Source organism: Papaver somniferum, chromosome 7, assembly GCF_003573695.1.
Source record: "Papaver somniferum cultivar HN1 chromosome 7, ASM357369v1, whole genome shotgun sequence".
Lineage (NCBI taxonomy): Eukaryota > Viridiplantae > Streptophyta > Magnoliopsida > Ranunculales > Papaveraceae > Papaver > Papaver somniferum.
Genome location: NC_039364.1, coordinates 166,524,193 through 166,544,205, shown reverse-complemented (window position 1 = coordinate 166,544,205; position 20,013 = coordinate 166,524,193). Strand labels below are relative to the sequence as shown.

Here is a 20,013-nt window from a genome sequence, read left to right as displayed (position 1 = left end):
TTTAGCTTGAGGTATATTTGCGTACCCTCGCCTTTTCAGATTGGTATTTGTTATTTAGATGATTTATTTAGTATTATATGATTTAATTTGAATATTTGTGATGAAATTTGTTTTTGGGGATTAATTTGATTATTTGTGATGAAGATGAATGATAATTTGTATGATTCTTTTACATGATTATGATGAAAATGATACTTGTAGTATTTTTGATGAAGTTAAATTTGTATGAATTTGTATCAAATTTACATGATTATGATGAAAATGATAAAATGTGGTTGATTCTTTTTTTCTTTTGTTATTGATTGTAGTATGAATATGGAAGAACATTTAGATGCTTTGGATATAGTATCAGCAAATGGAGATAGGCATGTATTTAATAATTTGACTGATAGTCGGACTATAAACTTTAGAGGCAGTTTTAATGAAGGTGAAACGTTATACAAAATTGTAGTGAAAGATAATCCGATAGCACGACGATACTGTGATAATTGTGGGTTTTCTTTTGTCTTTGAGTTTAATTTTTCCAATGCGGGTAGAGGTTTAGTTGAAGCCATAGCCGAGAGATGGCGGAGAAAATCCAAGAGCTTCCATTTTAGAGAATTTGAGCTTGGCATCCTTCCTGTAGATTGGTATATGTTAACTTGAATTCCCATTGGTGACCCTACAAAACATCAAGTAGTTATGCCGGCATTGGGTGAGCTAACATATGCTTCTTTGGATGATTTGTATTTTCAAGATTTCAAAGGATTTGATAAATAGAACACTAAGCAAAATACAATATCCCTGTCTATCTTGAGAAGCTACATTAAAAGTAGAGAAAATACCAACAATGTTGAATGTGCAAATGTATTGACAAGAGCATTATTTCTCTGGTGTTTTGGTCATTTTCTTATTGCGGGTTCTAGTGGAAGAGTAGATAAATGTTGGGTTTTATTGTTGGATAATTTGGATAAAGTTGGGGAATATGATTGGGGTTTAGCTTCCTTAAGTAATACCTATAAATTTCTTGATGAATGGTCAGAGAATGGGAAGGATTTATCTGGCATGGTTATGGTACTTGAAGAATTGGTACTATTATTACTTCTGTAACATGCAACCCTTGCTTTGTCAGACACCTGGAGGAGAACACCATGATGTTTTCCCAAATATTAGTCTCTTCAAGAAGACTAACATTAAATCAAGGAAGAGAGGCCAAAGGGATACGAAGAAACACTCACTGTCCAATGCAAGAGCACAAATTGGAACTAGAACTAGTGCATTATGTATTTGGAAACCATGGCTAGAGAGTGTGTATTCTGAGGGAGAACATTATGGATATGCACTAGAGTTATCCAAAGTGAGAGGTGTGTTTTTTGACCTAGAAAAAAACTACAAAAGAGTTAGTTGTTATTTGGCTGAGAGATTCCAGAGGCAGATAGCAGGTGAGATTGTAGTCCCAGAAAATCCTCCAGATTTGGATAGAGCCGGGGACAGGGAGATTGTAGGTGTATGCGTCGAACATTATTTGGCAGTCAATGAGGATCAATATAACAGGTGGTGGAAGATGAAGAGTTTTGGACCTTATCTCACCGAGTCATACCATTCACAGAATGTCGATGAGATAGCAGTGGGTAGCATAGTTGTTCCTAGCCATTTTTTACCTAGTCATCCGCCTTCTAACCTGATGTCACAGACCTATACTTATGGCACACAGAATGAGTCCCTATCACAGCTGCCGGAGATAGATTTCACTTTACCATTCATCAATGCAGTTGGCATTGAAGAGCGAGTAGAAGTTCCAAGGCAACCTTGTCCGTATAACTTTTCTGCGATGGGTTTGACATTGGTAAGTTCATTTACATTTGTTTTCATTTTTATTTTAGGTTTCTTGAATACTCCACTAAACCTAGCTACTTTATGCTTGCAGGATCAGTGCTTCAGTTATATATCACAACAATATGAATTCTACAATGGAGCTCATCAAGTAGTACCGAGAGAGTCAAGGCGCATTTATGCCTCAAGTTCATGTTCCTCATCTGGCAGATCTTCTTCTTCAATACCATTTGCATATTCCTCACAACCAATCAATCAAGAAAATCTCACATTGGGTGGTTCATTTAATCAATGGCCTTCAGCTCAAGGATGTTACCTTCCTAGGTGTTACGATGGAGCAACTACATCACAAAATCAACAACAACCTCACCACATCAATGAATTTACCGATGCGTTGTTAGATACCGAACCTAACATTGTTTATGATACTTAATACACCCAATCAACCCATCGATACTTTGAGTGAATGAAAGTACTTGTAGTGTTTTATGAAAACATATGGATTGTTATTTCTTTTTTATGGAGTGTTTATGAAAACATATGGATTGTTATTTCTTTTTTTATGGAGTGTTTTAAGTACTATTTTTCTCTTTATTATGGAGTGTTTTAAGAAGTGTTTTAAGTACTATTTTTCTCTTTATTATGGAGTGTTTTATGAAGCGCTTTTTTTTAATGGATTGTCTTAATTTTGTTATATTAGGTACATTATGCAAGGAGCTTTGAGAAGAATTTTGGTCGGTCTTCCAGATGATGAAGATGATACTGAGCAGAATGTTCTAGCAGTGGCTACGCTTTTGGAGTCACAGAGGAGGCAAGGACTACATCAACCCATCCCAAATGAAGTCAAGGAACGTCAGAAGGTGCACAGAAACCGTGTAGATGCCGATGCAAGGATGATGCATCAATACTTCAACTTAGGGTGTACATATGGGCCAAAGAAGTTCAAAGGTCGGTTTGCTTTGCCTCGTCCCCCTTTTCTGAGAATTTTAGAGCAAGTTTGTGATTATGATCATGATTTTCGTCAAAAAACCGATGCTTGTGGTATTCCTGGCCATTCTCCATATATGAAAATGGTTGTCGTGATGAAATTTTTTGCCAAAGGTATTGCACCAGATTCTCAAGATGATTGAACACAAATGGCAGCATGCACTATCTACTTTTATGCTAAGAAGTTTATGGATGCAATTATTTGGATCTATAATGGTTGATACATGCGTCAGCCTACTGGTAGGCTAGGAAAGATGCCTACAATATTAAACTGCAAGTGCACAACGTCTATAGTAGACAGACCAATACAGGTCGATCCCCCAGAGACTAGGGCGATGTAGAGTTGATTCTAAGGTCTTTCTATACTGATTCAAACGAGAAGTAACAAAAGGGGGTTTGTTGTGTGTCGATACAACAAGATAAGTTTATGTTAACACAAATTAGAAAACAAAAGTTCAAATAAAAAGGAACTAGGGCAGTTGAATCCGCCACCTAATCTATTTCAGTTTCAAGTTATGTTCTTGTCCCTTTACAATTGACACTGGTGAAGGTTCAAGCCAGCCGTTTTAATCCAGGGTAATCTCAGGTTGGATAGCTTAATGTCAACTAAGGTATTAATCTCTAGCATAAGTTGTCTAATTAAGGCACAACTAATCACAGACCAATTGACCAATTGATTCAATTAAGCATAAGTTGGAGCAACAATTACATAATTTCTAACAACCTAGGATGCAAAACATACCAAGTGAAAGTTATGTAAATGGCAGCTCTAGATTAAACCCATCCTTACTCAATGAAACACAACAAGAACAATATTGAAAACATGAATAATCAAGCAGTAAATTAAGGGCTTCATATATGCCCTAGCAAAGATGTTTAGAACATAATACAAAATGAAATTAAACCTAATTTACTACTTCTAGTTGCTCCGGCTAGTCCAGGCTTTCCTTCTTCCTCACAATCCCATCCCTATTTATACAAAAATTCCCCCAATCTAACCAATCTCATTTTCAACAAAGTACAACCACAAAATTAGGGATTTGATGTTCTTGAAACTCACCACTGATGTGTAGTCTTCAGTTTGAACAACCAAATTTTCGTCCCATGTCTCTGAATATTGATTGTGACTTCATAGCCGTACTTTCAACAGTAGAGAGAAGAGAAATTGTGGTATGATAGAGAGATGGTTTTGATTTGAAATGGTAATAGGCAAAGAGACAAAGAGTGGTCGGTGATGGTTTGGTGGTTTTGCAGTAGAGAAGGCTAGGTTAATCAAAGAGAAAGAAAATAGGTTGAGTGGTACTGTTGTCGGGTAGAGGAAGAACATGAATTTTTGTTTCTGAGATTGGAAATGTTGATGGGAAAGAGTGATGAGGGGCATGTTTTGGTGTTCAGCAGCAATACCCAGCACATGTATATGAGAGCTCAATACACACTTTCTTTGACACTTCAGTCAATTTGGCCCATTAACCATAAATCACCACAGCTTCTTTGTTCCACTCTTTTGACACTATTGTTTGATCCATCGACTCATCCAATCCACTGATACTGCTGTCTGCACTTCTGCTCACAAATTTCGTGCTTCATGGTGTACCATTCCACTCTCCTACGAACGCAAACAAACACTAATTATCAATATTAAATGGATTATTGATACCCGACAAGCAAAATGCATAATTTGATTTAAAATAAGACATTAAAGTATTTGAGATGTGACAAAAGACAACAAAATGGCCTAGAAATATGCATTATTAGGCACCGATCACACCCCCAAACCTGAATTTTGCTCGACCTCGAGTAAACAAAAAAAACTAAGAAAATCCTACCTATACCAATGTCGTTGGTCTCTCGATTGCATTTAGCGAATGCAATAAGCCTTTTAAACTACTAAGTGTCCCTAGTGGACGAGTTGAAGTATCGTGAGGGTTTGCTTAGAACATACCCACAAAGTTCTAGTACAAAATATAAGCTCAGATTCCATGAAAGTGATACCTGCATTTCAGTTTTAGCTCGCAGCAATTAGATATGTCAATCTACCTATACCATTCTAGCACTGAAACAACTAAGGACATGTGATAAGAGTGTAAAGTGTATGTACCTTAGACATGCATAGAGAATGATTTACTGTAGGAAGTTATGACTGCCAATTACTAAGAGATAGTTTTTAGGTTAAGAACTGAATTCAAAGCCAAGCTAGTTATTTGGCTTTACGAGAATTCTGAATGTTCACCATAAGAGTTGGTGATATTTCAGTTTACCCGCGTTGTACATCGATGGCATACACCCTCCCTTGCTTATTACAAGACTATTTACATTCATATATATAAAAGGAAACATAACTACAAAAAAAACTGATTCAATGAGAAACTGACTCAATGGTTTGAAACGAAGGACAATAACAATTCATTTCAATTTCTCTTTTCTTTCTTTTTTTTCTTTTTCTGAATTTCTTTCTCAACTGATTTTGGAATAACGAGAGATACAAACACAAGATGATGCAACACCTTTACACAAAAACAGAAAAAATACATTACACGACACTTTTAGCAAGAGGCAGCCCTTTTCGATGCACCCGGTCAAATTCGATGGTTGGTTTTCTTAACGTATCCTCCAACTTCTATCCCAACCAACCAAAGAACAAGCTAGTCAAGTCTCATTCAGTATTCTAGATGATTGGCAGCCTACTTAACCTATGAAACACCGACGCTATACACGCTTGGTAGATCGTGCATGTGCAAATTTTCTATATCACATGTGAATTGTGCTAGAATCAGGGGTGCCTCATCATCTAGACTAAAAACCCTAAGATATCATACATGCACGGGTATCACAAATCAAGGTAAATGAGCTCCATTTTTCATTTATTTTTTTTTAATGGCAGAGTTCAGTTTCAGAATATAGCACAGTGACAGTCAATGGTATCTACTTTTCACCCCCAAACCTAAACTAAACATTGTCCTCAATGCTTCTAAAGATGAACATGATTGAACAACACACCAAGAGAACCATGCTGAGCAAAGAAAAGGAAAGAGATTACCAGATATCGGCGAAAGCATTTTCAGAACTCCATTATTCATGGCCAAGGTCCAACAGAAATCAGCTGATATCACATTGGATTAGCACAATATACATACACAAAAAAGCTAGAAAATAGCATTACCTACTGGATTATATACAAGAAAAAGTCACCATTATATATACAACCTAAAGAGTTGAGGATCAACCCAAAAGATGATGTGCAGAAACATCAACAATCTAATCACACATATATAGCATGGGAGTGTAAGTAAGACTGCGGATGTAGAAGAGTTACCCCAAGTCCTGAAATTTTTAATAGATATGATGTTGGACACAAAATCTAACAATTTTAGGGGTTCATCATGCACAAGGTCTAATTCAAAGTGAACTTTGTTAGGGACGGGCCGATATATGCATTCCAACTGTGGCTCCTTAAAGACATTATACTTAGCAGCAAAATAGTCCAAGAGGACTTGGTAAGCACACAGTTCCAATCCTAGATTAGGTACTTTTAGAAAAGTTGGTTTTACAGTTTTGTTACAAACCAAATCTAGGTTGGGTGGAAGAGTCTCAGTTTGTGACTTAGGCAGGAAATTCGGCACATCTATGTTGCTCACAAGTATGAAAGCAAAAGTATCATCATTACCAGTCACATCAATATCCCCCAAGTCACCTACAAGTGTCGCAGCATGCTCACATTCATAGAACAGTTCAACAAGCCCAAATTCAGAATCATGATTATCGAAAAATTTGGTCTCATGCATCGGAAAATCAGAGAGAGCTACACACTGTGTTCTAGGAAGGGAATTAGACATATCGAAATTATTTTCATGCATAGAATTATTGATGTCTACAGAAAATTCAGCCTTCCCTAAGTCAGACACAAGTTGTGCAGCATGCACACTCTCACAGAACAATTGCACAAGCCCCAAATCAGAATTAAGATCACATGTATATGCAGATTGAATACTAGAAGAAATATCATTCCTGAAGGTTGAACTATCAAAGCCTAATGTCTCTGAAACCAAAGGTTCCATAAAATTTTCAGAACAAACATGTTCTTCTAACATAACATCATCATCATCATTATAACAAGAATTCAATGTTCTATTCAAAACCATAGTGTCTCTAGTCCACTCATTTACCTCTAAATTAGGTTCATATTCAATATTAGTTTCCTGAGTAGATACATAAAAACTATTTTCAAAATTTACCTCAATAGGAATAACAAACATCTCATCATGAAATTCCTTCCTTTCTTCACTTCGTAAATGAATCAGGTCCATTTTAAGAATCATATTAAGTTGTTCAATGGAATGAGAGTTTTCACTAGTGGCTATCCTCGTTTCATATGGATATTCAGTACATGGTTGTGCATGAGATTCACTGCAGAAGGGGAATTCAGAGGTGTTGTTATATGGATGATCATACAATGCTTGCAATTCAAATCTAGCATTATTTTGTTCAATGAGTTTGATTTTTTCCATCACAGATTGCATACAAGGGCTCAGGGGAGTACAGAATTGTTCAACATCCCCTGGTGGTGGCTGATACTTGTGTGGATAACAATTAGGGTCTATATATTGTAGCTCAGGACCTAGAAAAGGTGCACAATGATCCCTATAATTATCAACACCATGGTCTAATGGAAACTCAAAATGTGAAGCATGCTCATGTGCGAGTTCTCTAATGTGTTTGTGTGATGATTTCTCATCCCTAATGCTAGTCCAAAATCCTGACATGCCAGACAATCAATTTGGTCACAAAAAGAAACAATCATAGCTTAACAGACATGCCATAAACTATGTTATAACACCCAAATTAGCAACAAGTGCCCAGGTCATGCCACAGATGAAGATTATGCTGACAGACAGATTCAGAGATTCACAATCATTCAAGTTTAGCACAGCTAACAAAAAATTCAGCTAACCTGTGCATAACCTCAAATATCACAGGCTCATGTTTGTGGGAATTAAAAGCTAGTTCTTAGAATTTTGTACACATATTCAAATTTGTATACTTCTTATATAAGCAGCATCGAATATATCAGAGAAGCATGCACTTATGTGAATGGGTATAAAGATTATGCAAGCAGATACCAAAGGTTCTGAGATCGCAGGGATAATGAAATAATCAATTGCAGCAAGCAAGTAAGTTACTTCTCACAGAATCATGCTCATGAATACCTGTTTTGCAAGGCAGCTATTTAATCACACAGTCATGTATCATTCACACAAATATCAAGTATAACCGGGTTCGAGAACGATACCGTCGATATAAAACCGGGTTTAGGCACGATAAACAGATTTGTTCTGCTCCTTTTTCTCCTTTTCCTTGGCTTGCTTCTCAGCTTCACAAGTACCTGGTTGCTCAAAAGAAAATTTCAGTTCCCAGAATTGTGCAAGTAGCGCAGTGAAACAACGAAAGCAATATTTTTTTTATCACTAACAGTGCATAACCTAGACTGTCATAGAAAAATTATCACTGCAATAACTGGAATAACTGGAAGCTAAGCTATCCCCAGATGAAAGATTTGAACAGGACAGAATGGAACAAAAATTGTGGACAAGCTGCAAATGTAAACAGAACGGGGATGCTATGCAGAGTGCTGGGATGGAATTTATACAGGGTGACAGTGACAATGAACTACTTTATACAGCTACAGGATTGTGTAAATGGTAACTAAATGCAAAATACAGCTAAATGATGCTTGAAATTACAGGCTACAGCTAGAAGTAAATGAACAAATGGTTTAACTAAACTACAGGACAACAACAAAGTTACAGAAGATAGTGAACTACAACTGAAAAACAACGGGAGACTTAATATGCTAAACGAAATATGGGAATGAGATTATCTTACAAGACAATGATGCTGGTATGAGAATGCAGTAAGACAGAATGCAAGTAGACTCAAAAGATGATGCAAAGATGCAGGTATCCTAACTGAAACAAGATCCAAGGATGCAAATGAAACTGAACATCAGAACCTACACCTAAAAATGACACTGAGATGCAGATTATAAAAACAGATGGAATACACAACAGAGTTATGCTGAAGATGGCAGGAAAACAGAAAAGGTATGCTACAGAATAATGATGCAGGTGAGTATGACTGATAGCTGCTATTTTTTTATTTTTTTTTCTTATACGATCAAATTACAGAGTTTAGAAAGGGGAGAGTAACAACTACAGAATATTACTACCTACAGACTTGTAAACTTCAGAACTACAACAAACTAGAAGAGAATGACATGAAGTAGTTTCCAAATGCAATGATAGATGCAAAAGCTACAGACTTACAACAACCTGAAAGCTACAGAATGCAATATGTAGTAAACTGAGAAAGTTAAAACCAAAATAGATGAAAATATGTACTGGAAGTGGATGATTGGGATTAAGAGTTACAGCTAATCACTAAGATGCAGGCTATAATTACAGAAAAAATATGTGAAAAACAACCACAGACTCTCTAACCTAAATCAATCTTATGCTGACACAGTAAAAAGAACACGGTTATGCAACACCTAATAGTACCCAGAAATTAAGATGATATTAACAACTACAGGGTTACAGTAACTAAAAGCTACGACAAGGAATGACAGACAACTTTTGCTAGAACAAGATGAAAAAGATTAACACTACAAATAACAGGAACAACATGATGAAATCTTCTAACACATGTACAGGATTGAGCTAAAATCAGTAAAGCGGAACCAAAGAAATAATTACACCCTACCGAGTCCCCGGCAACGACACCAAAAACTTGGTAGGCTAGGAAAGATGCCTACAATATTAAACTGCAAGTGCACAGCGTCTATAGTAGACAGAGAAAATACAGGTCGATCCCCCAGAGACTAGGGCGATGTAGAGTTGATTCTAAGGTCTTTCTATACTGATTCAAACGAGAAGTAACAAAAGGGGGTTTGTTGTGTGTCGATACGACAAGATAAGTTTATGTAACACAAATTAGAAAACAAAAGTACAAATAAAAGGGAACTAGGGCAGTTGAATCCGCCACCTAATCTATGCTAATCTATTTCAGTTTCAAGTTATGTTCTTGTCCATTTACAATGGACGCCGGTGAAGGTTCAAGCCTGCCGTTTAATCCAGGGTAATCTTAGGTTGGATAGCTTAATGTCAACTAAGGTATTAATCTCTAGCATTAGTTGTCTGATTAAGGCACAACTAATCACAGACCAATTGATTCAATTAAGCATAAGTTGGAGCAACAATTACATAATTTCTAACAACCTAGAATGCAAAACATACCAAGTGAAAGTTATGTAAATGGCAGCTCTAGATTAAACCCATCCTTACTCAATGAAACACAACAAGAACAATATTGAAAACATGAATAATCTAGCAGTAAATTAAGGGCTTCATATATGCCCTAGCAAAGATGTTTAGAACATAATACAAAATGAAATTAAACCTAATTTACTACTGCTAGTTGCTCCGGCTAGTCCGGGCTTTCGTTCTTCATCACAATCCCATCCCTATTTATACAAAAATTCCCCCAATCTAACCAACCCCATTTTCAACAAAGTACAACCACAAAATTAGGGATTTGATGTTCTTGAAACTCACCACTGATGTGTAGTCTTCAGTTTGAACAACCACTTACAACGCCGCCTGAATTTTCCTCCCATGTCTCTGAATATTGATTGTGACTTCATAGCCGTACTTTCAACAGTAGAGAGAAGAGAATTTGTGATATGATAGAGAGATGGTTTTGATTTGAAATGGTAATGGTAGGTTTTGCAGTAGAGAAGGCTAGGTTAATCAAAGAGAAAGAAAATAGGTCGAGTGGTACTGTTGTCGGGTAGAGGAAGAACATGAATTTTTGTTTCTGAGATTGGAAATGTTGATGGGAAGAGTGATGAGGGGCATGTTTTGGTGTTCCGCAGCAATACCCAGCACAGGTATATGAGAGCTCAATACACACTTTCTTTTACACTTCGGTCAATTTGGCCCATTAACCATAAATCACCACAGCTTATTTGTTCCACTCTTTTGACACTATTGTTTGATCCATCGACTCAGCCAATCCACTGATACTGTTGTCTGCACTTCTGCTTAGAGGTGCACATATCCTATCCTTACCCGCCAATCCTACCCTACCCGCCAGTTTTTTAACCGTATCCTATCATATCCACTATTTGGCGGGTAGGGTGACGGGTAAACATTATTTCATCCGCCGGTTAGCGGGTAGGGTGACGGATATAATCCGAAATTATCCTACCCTACCCGTCTTCAAAAATGAACGAAGGAAGACTGATGAGCAATATTAATCAGTTAGAGAATGCATACTTCTCTATGAGGTCCCAAATTGAGCTTTCAGAAACTGATTCTTCCACACGGGTGGATATAAATTTACTAAACAAAGCACAAAATGAGAATGAGGAGCCGCTTCCAAAACAAAAAACTATGGAGTCTGGACCATCGCCTCGGGTCATTTTTTATGGGCTGTGCAAGTATGCCCGCTATGATAAGCTCGAATTAGGGCTACATTGAGAAGTTCAGATCTACTTAATTCTTCAAATGTAATTTGCTCTTTGGGTTTTGATCGGGATGAGGAATACTTCGCGGTTGCTGGTGTATCAAAGAAGATCAAGATCTTTGAGTTCAATGCCCTTTTAAATGATTCAGTCGATATTCACTATCCGATAGTTGAGATGTCAAGCAAAACTAAGCTGAGTTGTGTTTGTTGGAATAACTACATGAAGAACTATTTGGCTTCAACTGATTACGATGGTGTTGTTCAGGTGGGTCTTTCTTTTGCATTATGATGTTTATTTATGTATGTATCTATCTATCTTTTTGGTGTAACGGAGGTATTCCAAGGGTCTTAGCCCTGATAAGACTATCTGCACAGGTACAGGTTGCTATAAACCTGCACATCCGTAAGAAGTCCTCGGAGAATTTAATAATACTCAACTTGTTTGTGCCCCTGATTTGATTCGTCGCCCACACAGTTATTGATGCATGTTGGTCTGACTAATTACTGTTCTAGTTACTTCATATGTTATCCTTGCTTATATGCCTATATGAGCACAAGATTATTGTCGAGCAAATATTTCTAAATATCTGTATTTTCTGGAACAGTATGAACTATTGTGTACTAATTTTAAGGTGAATTTTCACTCAACAGTAGTTTCCTTTATACTCATTTGGTTCACAATGGATGAAGTGAGTTTAGGTAAAAAGTCATCAAAACATTCATATTTGATATTCATGGAGTATATAATATAAACGGTATCCTTGTTAGTCATGCATGTTTTAATTTGATGTTTATAAACAGTATCCTTGTTGCTCTTGCATGTTTTTGTATGATGTGTATAAAGAGTTGCCTTGTTACTCTTGCATGGTTTTATTTGATGTGCGTGACGGATACAACTATGGAACGTAAATACTGGTAAAAAAAAAGGTTATACCCGCCACCCTACCCTACCCGACCCGCCAGAGAATGGGTTGGGTAGGATCTTACCCGTTTAATGGCGGGTAGGGTGGCGGGTAAAAATTTTCTTAACCGCCAGTAAACGGGTAGGATGGCGGATATAGGCCATATCCTACCCACCCTACCCGTTGTGCAGCCCTACTTCTGCTCACAGATTTTTTGCTTCATGGTGTACCATTCCACTCTCCGCAATGCCAATCGAACTCTCTTTATTCTCCTACGAACGCAAACAAACACTAATTATCAATATTTACAACAAAAAGGATTATTGATACCCGACAAGCAAAATGCATAATTTGATTTGAAATAAGACACTAAAGTATTTGAGATGTGACAAAAGACAACAAAATGGCATAGAAATATGCATTATTAGGCACCGATCACCTACCACTCAAGATACTGAGAGGATTTTGGCAGAGAATGAAGCTTGTGGGTTTCCTGGGATGCTTGGTAGTGTGGATTGTTTTCATTGGGCATGGAGAGCATGTCATATGGATCAGGCAGGCACGTGGGCTATAAGTCAATTCCCACAATTGTTCTGCAGGCGGTAGCTTCATATGATAGATGGATATGGCATTCCTATTTTGGGTTGGGTAGGCAGAATAATGATTGTAATGTCTTGCATGCTTCGGGATTGTTCGATAGAGAACTTAATAGTGTAGCACCTCCTTGTCATTATCAAATCAATGGAAAAAACTACAATACGGGGTACTACTTAGGAGATGGAGCATATTCTATGTATGGTTGCTTTGTGCAAGCATACAAAGCCGCCTCAAACAATGCGGAAAGTCTTTTCAATCAATATCAAGAAGCAAAAAGGAAAGACATTGAATGTGCATTTGGTGGTCTAAAGGGTAAGTTTGGTATTATATTGAAACCATGTCGTTATTATAAAAAAGTCGGACATGAAGGCAATTATGAGCGGGTGCTTGATAATGCACAATATGTGTGTTGAGATGGAATATCGCAATGAGGATTGGGGGAGGATCACGGAACAAGAACCTCAATCGCCAATTCAAGGAAACATAAGGCTACCTCCTCAAGTATTGTACAACCTGGCGCGTTGGGCGGAATTTCGCGAAGAACTCACTACACACACTTGGCTACGAAATGGAGATGGTTTGAGAGATGGAGATATTCCGAACATAGTGATGGATGATGCCTTACCGGAAGTTCATGAGGGTACAACCGACGTGGACACCGATGAAGACCAATATGACCCTCAAGGAAATGGAGCATTTTATGAGAATGAAGAGTAAATTTCATACCCCTTTTTTCAATCAAGTACGTTTTCATTAAGTAGACATATTAATTATTTCTTGTAAACTCCATAATACTTCATAAATACTTCTTCATGCACGTTTACAATTACATTACATATTTAACTAGAACTTCATAAATACTTCTCCATGCACGTTTACAATTACATTACATATTTAACTAGAAGTTCATAAATACTTCTTCATGCATATACTTCATTCAAATTAACTTCGAGCTCCACCAAATATCTCCAAAGCGGCGATATGAATGAATGGCATTCCATTATCCGTTCGGTATAAATTCAAAGCATTTTCATGATTACCATTTGATGCCCTTAATAAAATGACAAAAGGCTTGTAATAACGCTTGATGATTGCTAACCGAGATTGTAATTGTTTTTGGCATCTTCCATTATCATTTCCATTGATTCTCACAAATTTTTGAACAACTAGTTCCCAAAATGTGTTGCTTGTTTGAGACTTGTCGAAAGGATTTGTGTTGTTAATTTTGAGAATGCAACCATGCTTGAACTTTGAATTAAGAATTTAGGAGTAGAAGAAGAGAGTGAAACTTCACAAGTTTGGGGTGGGGATTTTGAGTTCATGTGTTGAGTTTATATAAAGAATAAATAATATGAGTTTGGGATGGAAAATATAGCCGTTACGCAAGCGTTGAACCAAACAGCGTCCAGCGCTGAACCATCCAGCGTTGTGACCTACCAGCCGTTAGATCAAAAACTAGTCATTATTCTCAACGGCTGGAAAATGAGCGTTGTACCATTCCTCGCCAGACGCTGGACAGTTATGCGCTGAACGCTGAACCATTCAGCGCTTTTCTTCTCAGCCATCAGATCAAGATGACCGTTGCTTTTTCAACGACTCAGATTTAATGGTCGTTTGAAACCTCAACATCTATATTTTTAGGCCTCCCTATAAATAGAGAACTACTTCTCCTTCATCCCTCACACCAAAATCAATTGAGTCTCTTCTTCATTGATTTTCTTCTTATTTTCTTCTTCTTCAACAATTTTGTTTATACAAAATATGACACACTTTCAAACAAAAGAGGATGATGCACTAATTCTCTCTTGGATTATAGCAAGTAACGATTCGATTAGAGGAATAGATCAAAAAGATTTGCAACTTTGGAAGAAAATTATGCAAGAGTACGTTAAAAGATGGCCGCAAGGTAAGGGTAGGGAAAAAAAACATTACAATCAAGGTGTAACACGTTGAGAGGCGAAGTGAGGAAATATATTTCGTTCATAAGACCTTACTTCAGCAATAAACCTTCGGGATTGAATGAACAAGATTATTTAAGTACCGTAAAAAAAAGTTGATGTTTTTATTTTCTTCCAAATATATTTCATTCATAAAACACTAATACATTTTTTTCCACAATACCGCCTTGGAAGAGAAAATTATGAAGCAGCAAATAAAAAACGTTGGATACATGAAACAGTTTTCCATCTCCTGAAGACCTATCAACCAGATTATAATCCAGAGGTTAATAATGATGATGGACCTAGTCAAGAAACTCAACCTAGTACTTCCACTCCAGTAACTATGGATGAAGATTTGGAGGATATGGCAAGGTTTGGTAGCTCACCATCTACCCAAGGTTCTGATACCTCAGACATATCGTGTAGAAGACGTTATTTCGAACAAACGGATGATTTTAGAAGTTCAAGGAGAGATGCTTCAAAAAGAAGGGCTCGTGAGAAGCATCGGAGAGAGCAGATGATAAAATGGACAAGCTCATACAACTTCTTGAAAATGCACAAGCACAAAGGGTTGCAAAGTATGAAACAGAGGAAGAGTTCCTTAAGAAAAATATGGAAAACACTGCAATCCTGGCACAAACCCAACAAAGAGAATCAGACTTGAAGATCCTACACCAAAATTTGACTGAAGTAGAGGATTGGGAGATACCCCTTTACAAGAGATGGAGGAACGAGATTTTGGTTCGTAATGGCTTAGAACCAATCCCCTAAATTAAAGTGATTTATGAGTGATAATTTAAGTTATTAGAAGTTCATTTTTAAGTTTGAATTAGAAGTTAATTTAGAAGTAGGATTTTAATTTCAATGTACTTTTTCAATTTTTAGAAGTAAAATTTTAATTTTAATGTAATTTTTAAATTTCTAGAAGTAGAATTTTAATTTCAATGTAATTTTTAAATTTCTAGAAGTAGAATTTTAATTTCAATGTAATTTTTAATTTCAAAAAACATTGTAACATTGTTTTGCAATATAATGAAAGAATTTCTTAGTTTCGCAAATTTTAAAATTTTGAAACAAACAACCGTTGGAACAAATTGTCAAACTTTTCAAAATTCAAAATTTGAAAACACACCTGTCTGGTGGTGTAACAGGAGTGTGAGAAAACAAAGAATAAAACAGTATAAAATTTAATTGCTGAACTATTGATGGCGTAAAAAAGTAAAAAATTAAAAAAGGTCAAGCGTTGAATGATATAGCGCTACCGGTTGGCGCGTTTCCAATCAGCGCTAGCACTTAGCGTTGTATCATTCAGCGTAGATGCTTGGAATATTCTTGCTGGCACTGTTTCGTTACGCGAAAAGGTGGTTTTCTCAGCGCTGAACCATTCAACGAAATTATCTAGATGCTAGTTCATATGCTAACAACTGGTAGGAGAGAGAACCCGTGTTAACTTTTAGGCCATATTTGTTTTTTGAATTGCAACACTTAACTGCTAATCTAGCACATTCAATCTAGTCCATAAGACTTAGCCTTAACATTATCGACACAAGAATGCCCGCACGCGCGTGCGGTAGTTTTACATCGTGGATTTGGGGATGCACATGTGCATTTCATAAGTGCGAACGTAAATTATTATACTGCTCTTTTATATTTTGTTTTTCTTGTTGTATTTTTTGTAATAATGAAGTGTACGAAGGGTATTTGTATCTTTAACCTAACCTAATACTCTTATCCAGTTCACAACCACAACTTTAATTTTGCCTCTTTTTCGACCACCTCTCCTCAATCACGGCCTCCACCTCTCTTTCTCATACTCTGTTTTTCGTCTCTTTAATTGTGATGGTGGGATTTAAAAGAAGAATTGGGCATGAGTTTAGTTTATAAGTTATTTTGTAGTGGGTTGATACTCGAGATTCCATCTGTTTTAGACCAAGATTTTTCTTTTCTCTTTCTCATATTTAAGAGATTTTCCTATTCTTTTCATCCTTTTGATTTTGTTGATCAAATTTTTTGAAGAAGCAGCCGATTCACTCATATACTTTTTCTACTATCAATTAGTCCTAGTATATTTTTATATCCATATAATCTTTGATCCCAACTAAAACTCTATGAATGTGAATTTGTGTTGAACAGGTGGATCGAAAAATGGGTCAGTGATGATCGTCTTCTCCATCTAATTCTCGAAATTGGGTCTCTGTTGCTCTAATTGATGAATTAAGTCAAAAGAAATTCAATCTGAACCTGTATGTTGTATCTATGAAGAATTGAAGTATAAAATGGAACTCGTAAATATTGCATCTGTAGAAGAACATATTTATGTAATTCGATATGTTTGAATATGAGAAAGTAAATAGTACTGTTAAATTACCAATATAGCCTCAATATATATTTTCTTTTGTGATACATCTTTCTGATACATCTTTATAAAGCAAAGGGCAAAGTCGTCAACAAAATTTGCAGCTTCAACTAAGGGGTGTTCCCTTCAACTAGTAAGACGGTTGCCACGGTGGGAGGGCCGACCGAAGAAGAATCTGAAGATGGGGTTTGTCTGCGACTACTTTGAAAGTATCACTTTTTCTGAAATGAAAATTAGTCGATCCATAAACTAAAATATGGTCGCATGATATGTTATGCATCCTTTATGGTGGTTTGCATAATGGCTATGTATTCAATTTTTGAGAATTGTGTCTAAAATGAAAGTATCATTTTTCTTGAAACGGATGGAGTACATCGTTTTATTAGTTGCAACGAAAAATTAGTTAATGCATAAGCTAAAATTTTGCTACATAAAGTATTATGTTGTAGCCTTTGTGGTGGTTTGCATAATGAATATACATTTAATTTTCTAACATTGTGCCTAAAATGATAAATACCTCCGAATTTTTCGTAAAAACTCTAAATTTGATATTGATGTTTGTACTTGTGGCGTAGAGTTTTTTATAATCTTTCCAACGAGATAAAATTCGTAAAATTTCAAGACACAGATTTTTAGATATATATATATTAAAGTTTTTTATAATCTTTCCAAGGAGTTATAATAATTGGACTAAAAAGGAGAGACATTTTTGGTTTTCGACCCTAACGATTTCCAATCTTTTTGTGTCAATTGATCACTTATATTGGTTTTCCCTATTTCTCATCCCTATTTTTCTTATTTTCCACCCCTTTCACAATTTATAAATTCAATCAATTTTTTAACTTTGATTTTTCCTATTTCCCATCCCGTTACTGTTTTTATTCCTATTCTTCCCCTTCTTCTCTGTACATCTATACCTCTACCTTTATCATTTAATTCATGGAGAGGTATCCGAATTAATCTTTGACTGGCTGGTAAGCCATTATAATGTATAATGGAAGATTCCATTATTTGGAAATCTACGAAAAAACATCAAAACCCCATACTAACGCTGTCTAAATTGCGAGGATCCACTATTGATCAACTTTTTTGATCGTGAACTGACTACAATTGATTAATCACTTGCATAAACAGCTAACTTGTTATCACTAACCTCGATCATTGTGTAGCTCAATTAATCTAGCTACCAGACAATCCTTAAGAGCATCTCCAATGCTAGGGGTGAAGGTAATCCTAGGTGGAGGTCCTATTAATACCTTTTTGTTGTGGGTCATTACTATGTGGTTAAAAAAAATGAAAGTTATACTTTCTACCTCAAATTTCATCTCCAATGCCAAGATATTACTACCCTAGAACTTAGAGACAAATTAATTTTGGAATAAAGAATTGATTATGTGTCAAAAGACCTTGGGTCATGGAGAAGGTAAAGATATGACTTTCTCCTTTACCCTTTCTTATGAGATGGCATCCATGTCATGCTTTTACCTTACCTTGACCTTGGCATTGGAGATAAATTCTTGGTTAGAAAAGTGCTAAATCCTAGGTGTCTTGTCTTTTTAAGACCTTCACCCCTAGCATTGGAGATGCTCTAACTAGCTTAAAATCTAGCCTCCACATCACTTCGAATCGAAACTCTCCCCAATTCTAATTTTGGAATAGCTATCAACTCTCTTCCAAACTCTCTACACCCACCAAGTTCCAAATTCGTCTGAGATTGTACCAATAAAACCAACCAAATCATAATTAAGTATGAATTTTGAAATCATATATTCCAAAAATTACAATTAGGTCTAGTTTACCTGATTCTGGGGTTTGATTTTACTTTACCATTCCTTAACTTTTTTTTTTTTGAGGCATCTTCAGATAAAGTGCCAAAAGGTAGACGTAAAAACTAAAAAAATGCGATTTAAGGTGGCCGTGGATTGTGGAGTAGAAGAAGTACCCGTGGCGATCGAGATGAGGAAGAAGAAGAGTAACTTAGCTTCTTTTTTTTTCTTTAGTTGTTACTTGTTAGGTAGTTTCAAAGTTTGGCGGAACTAAAATGTTAACGGATGGGATTAGAGCTGGAAAACGGGCGGACTGGGGCTGACTTGTTACGGGTTATACGGATTCGGGTTAACACGGGCCAAAACCTGCGGGTTGATATTCTTCACGGGTGGTCATTTTCTCTACCCGCGTCCCTAACGGGTAAAGCTTGCGGGTTCACGAGTTAGCACGTGTTTCTAGTTAGAACTTGCCAGAAACCGAGTTTCCTCTGATTTTTGGTCTATTTCAGGCCACATTCAGGCCATCTAAAGCTTAAGCTCCTTCCCTGCAACCTAGCATTCATCTATTTCATTTAATATTTCGATTTAATTCAATCAACAGATTCAACAGTGTGTCTCACTAACGAAACCTTAATATCAAAATTTAAAAACTTAATGAAAAGATCAAAGAATCAAGAATCAAGATTCAAAATTGCAAAAATTAACAACAATCATTAGTAGACTTTAGACTGTTTAGTACTACTTCATCAGTTCATGATATCTTCAACCAAAAACTAACAATTCTCTTTTGGAGAATCAATTAATCTTCTCTTTCGTAACTTCAATGTTAATAGAGTTATCTCTAAAACCCCAAAATTAAAAATTAATTTTTCAGAATATTGATTTAACCAATAAAACATGCTTACAAAAAAAAATCAATATCTTAATTCACCATTTCAGATTCAATCATGACAACGACTAGCTGTTCTTCATCTTCTCTCACGGCTCAGATGCATAAATTTAGTCAAACCCCTATCTCAATTTCTGCCACTAACCCATCTTCTGAATTGCAACATAGATTCAGATTTAAACCAAAATCAATTCTCGTTTGTCACGGCAGCAGCGAAAATTCAAACCCTATCTTCTTCATAAAC

General features: G+C 36.3%; 1 protein-coding gene across 6 annotated transcripts; it reads right to left on the bottom strand.

Moving 5' to 3' along the window:
* Positions 1-3,618: 3,618 nt before the first annotated feature.
* Positions 3,619-10,688, bottom strand: LOC113298997. 6 transcript variants are annotated; one of them, XR_003334532.1, is made up of 5 exons: positions 10,407-10,688; positions 8,087-8,179; positions 7,032-7,203; positions 5,837-5,899; positions 3,619-4,405 (listed from the first exon to the last, which is right to left on the bottom strand). XR_003334532.1 is itself a non-coding variant. In XM_026547915.1 (3 exons), exon 3 carries the CDS (start codon positions 7,113-7,115, stop codon positions 5,991-5,993), a length of 1,125 nt encoding a protein of 374 aa, XP_026403700.1. In that variant the 5' UTR covers positions 7,116-7,203; positions 8,087-8,179; positions 10,407-10,688; the 3' UTR covers positions 5,218-5,990. The 6 variants fall into 6 exon arrangements, 4 of the variants coding, with proteins under 4 accessions (XP_026403698.1, XP_026403699.1, XP_026403701.1 ...); XR_003334533.1 differs by lacking the exons at positions 5,837-5,899; positions 7,032-7,203; XM_026547915.1 differs by lacking the exon at positions 3,619-4,405 and having other exon boundaries at positions 5,218-7,203.
* Between the last annotated feature and the right edge of the window lie 9,325 nt (positions 10,689-20,013).

What these genes read in the sequence shown, in the direction of transcription:
- LOC113298997 (XM_026547913.1), bottom strand. Translation starts at nt 7,559, where the DNA reads ATGTCAGGATTTTGGACTAGCATTAGGGATGAGAAATCATCACACAAA.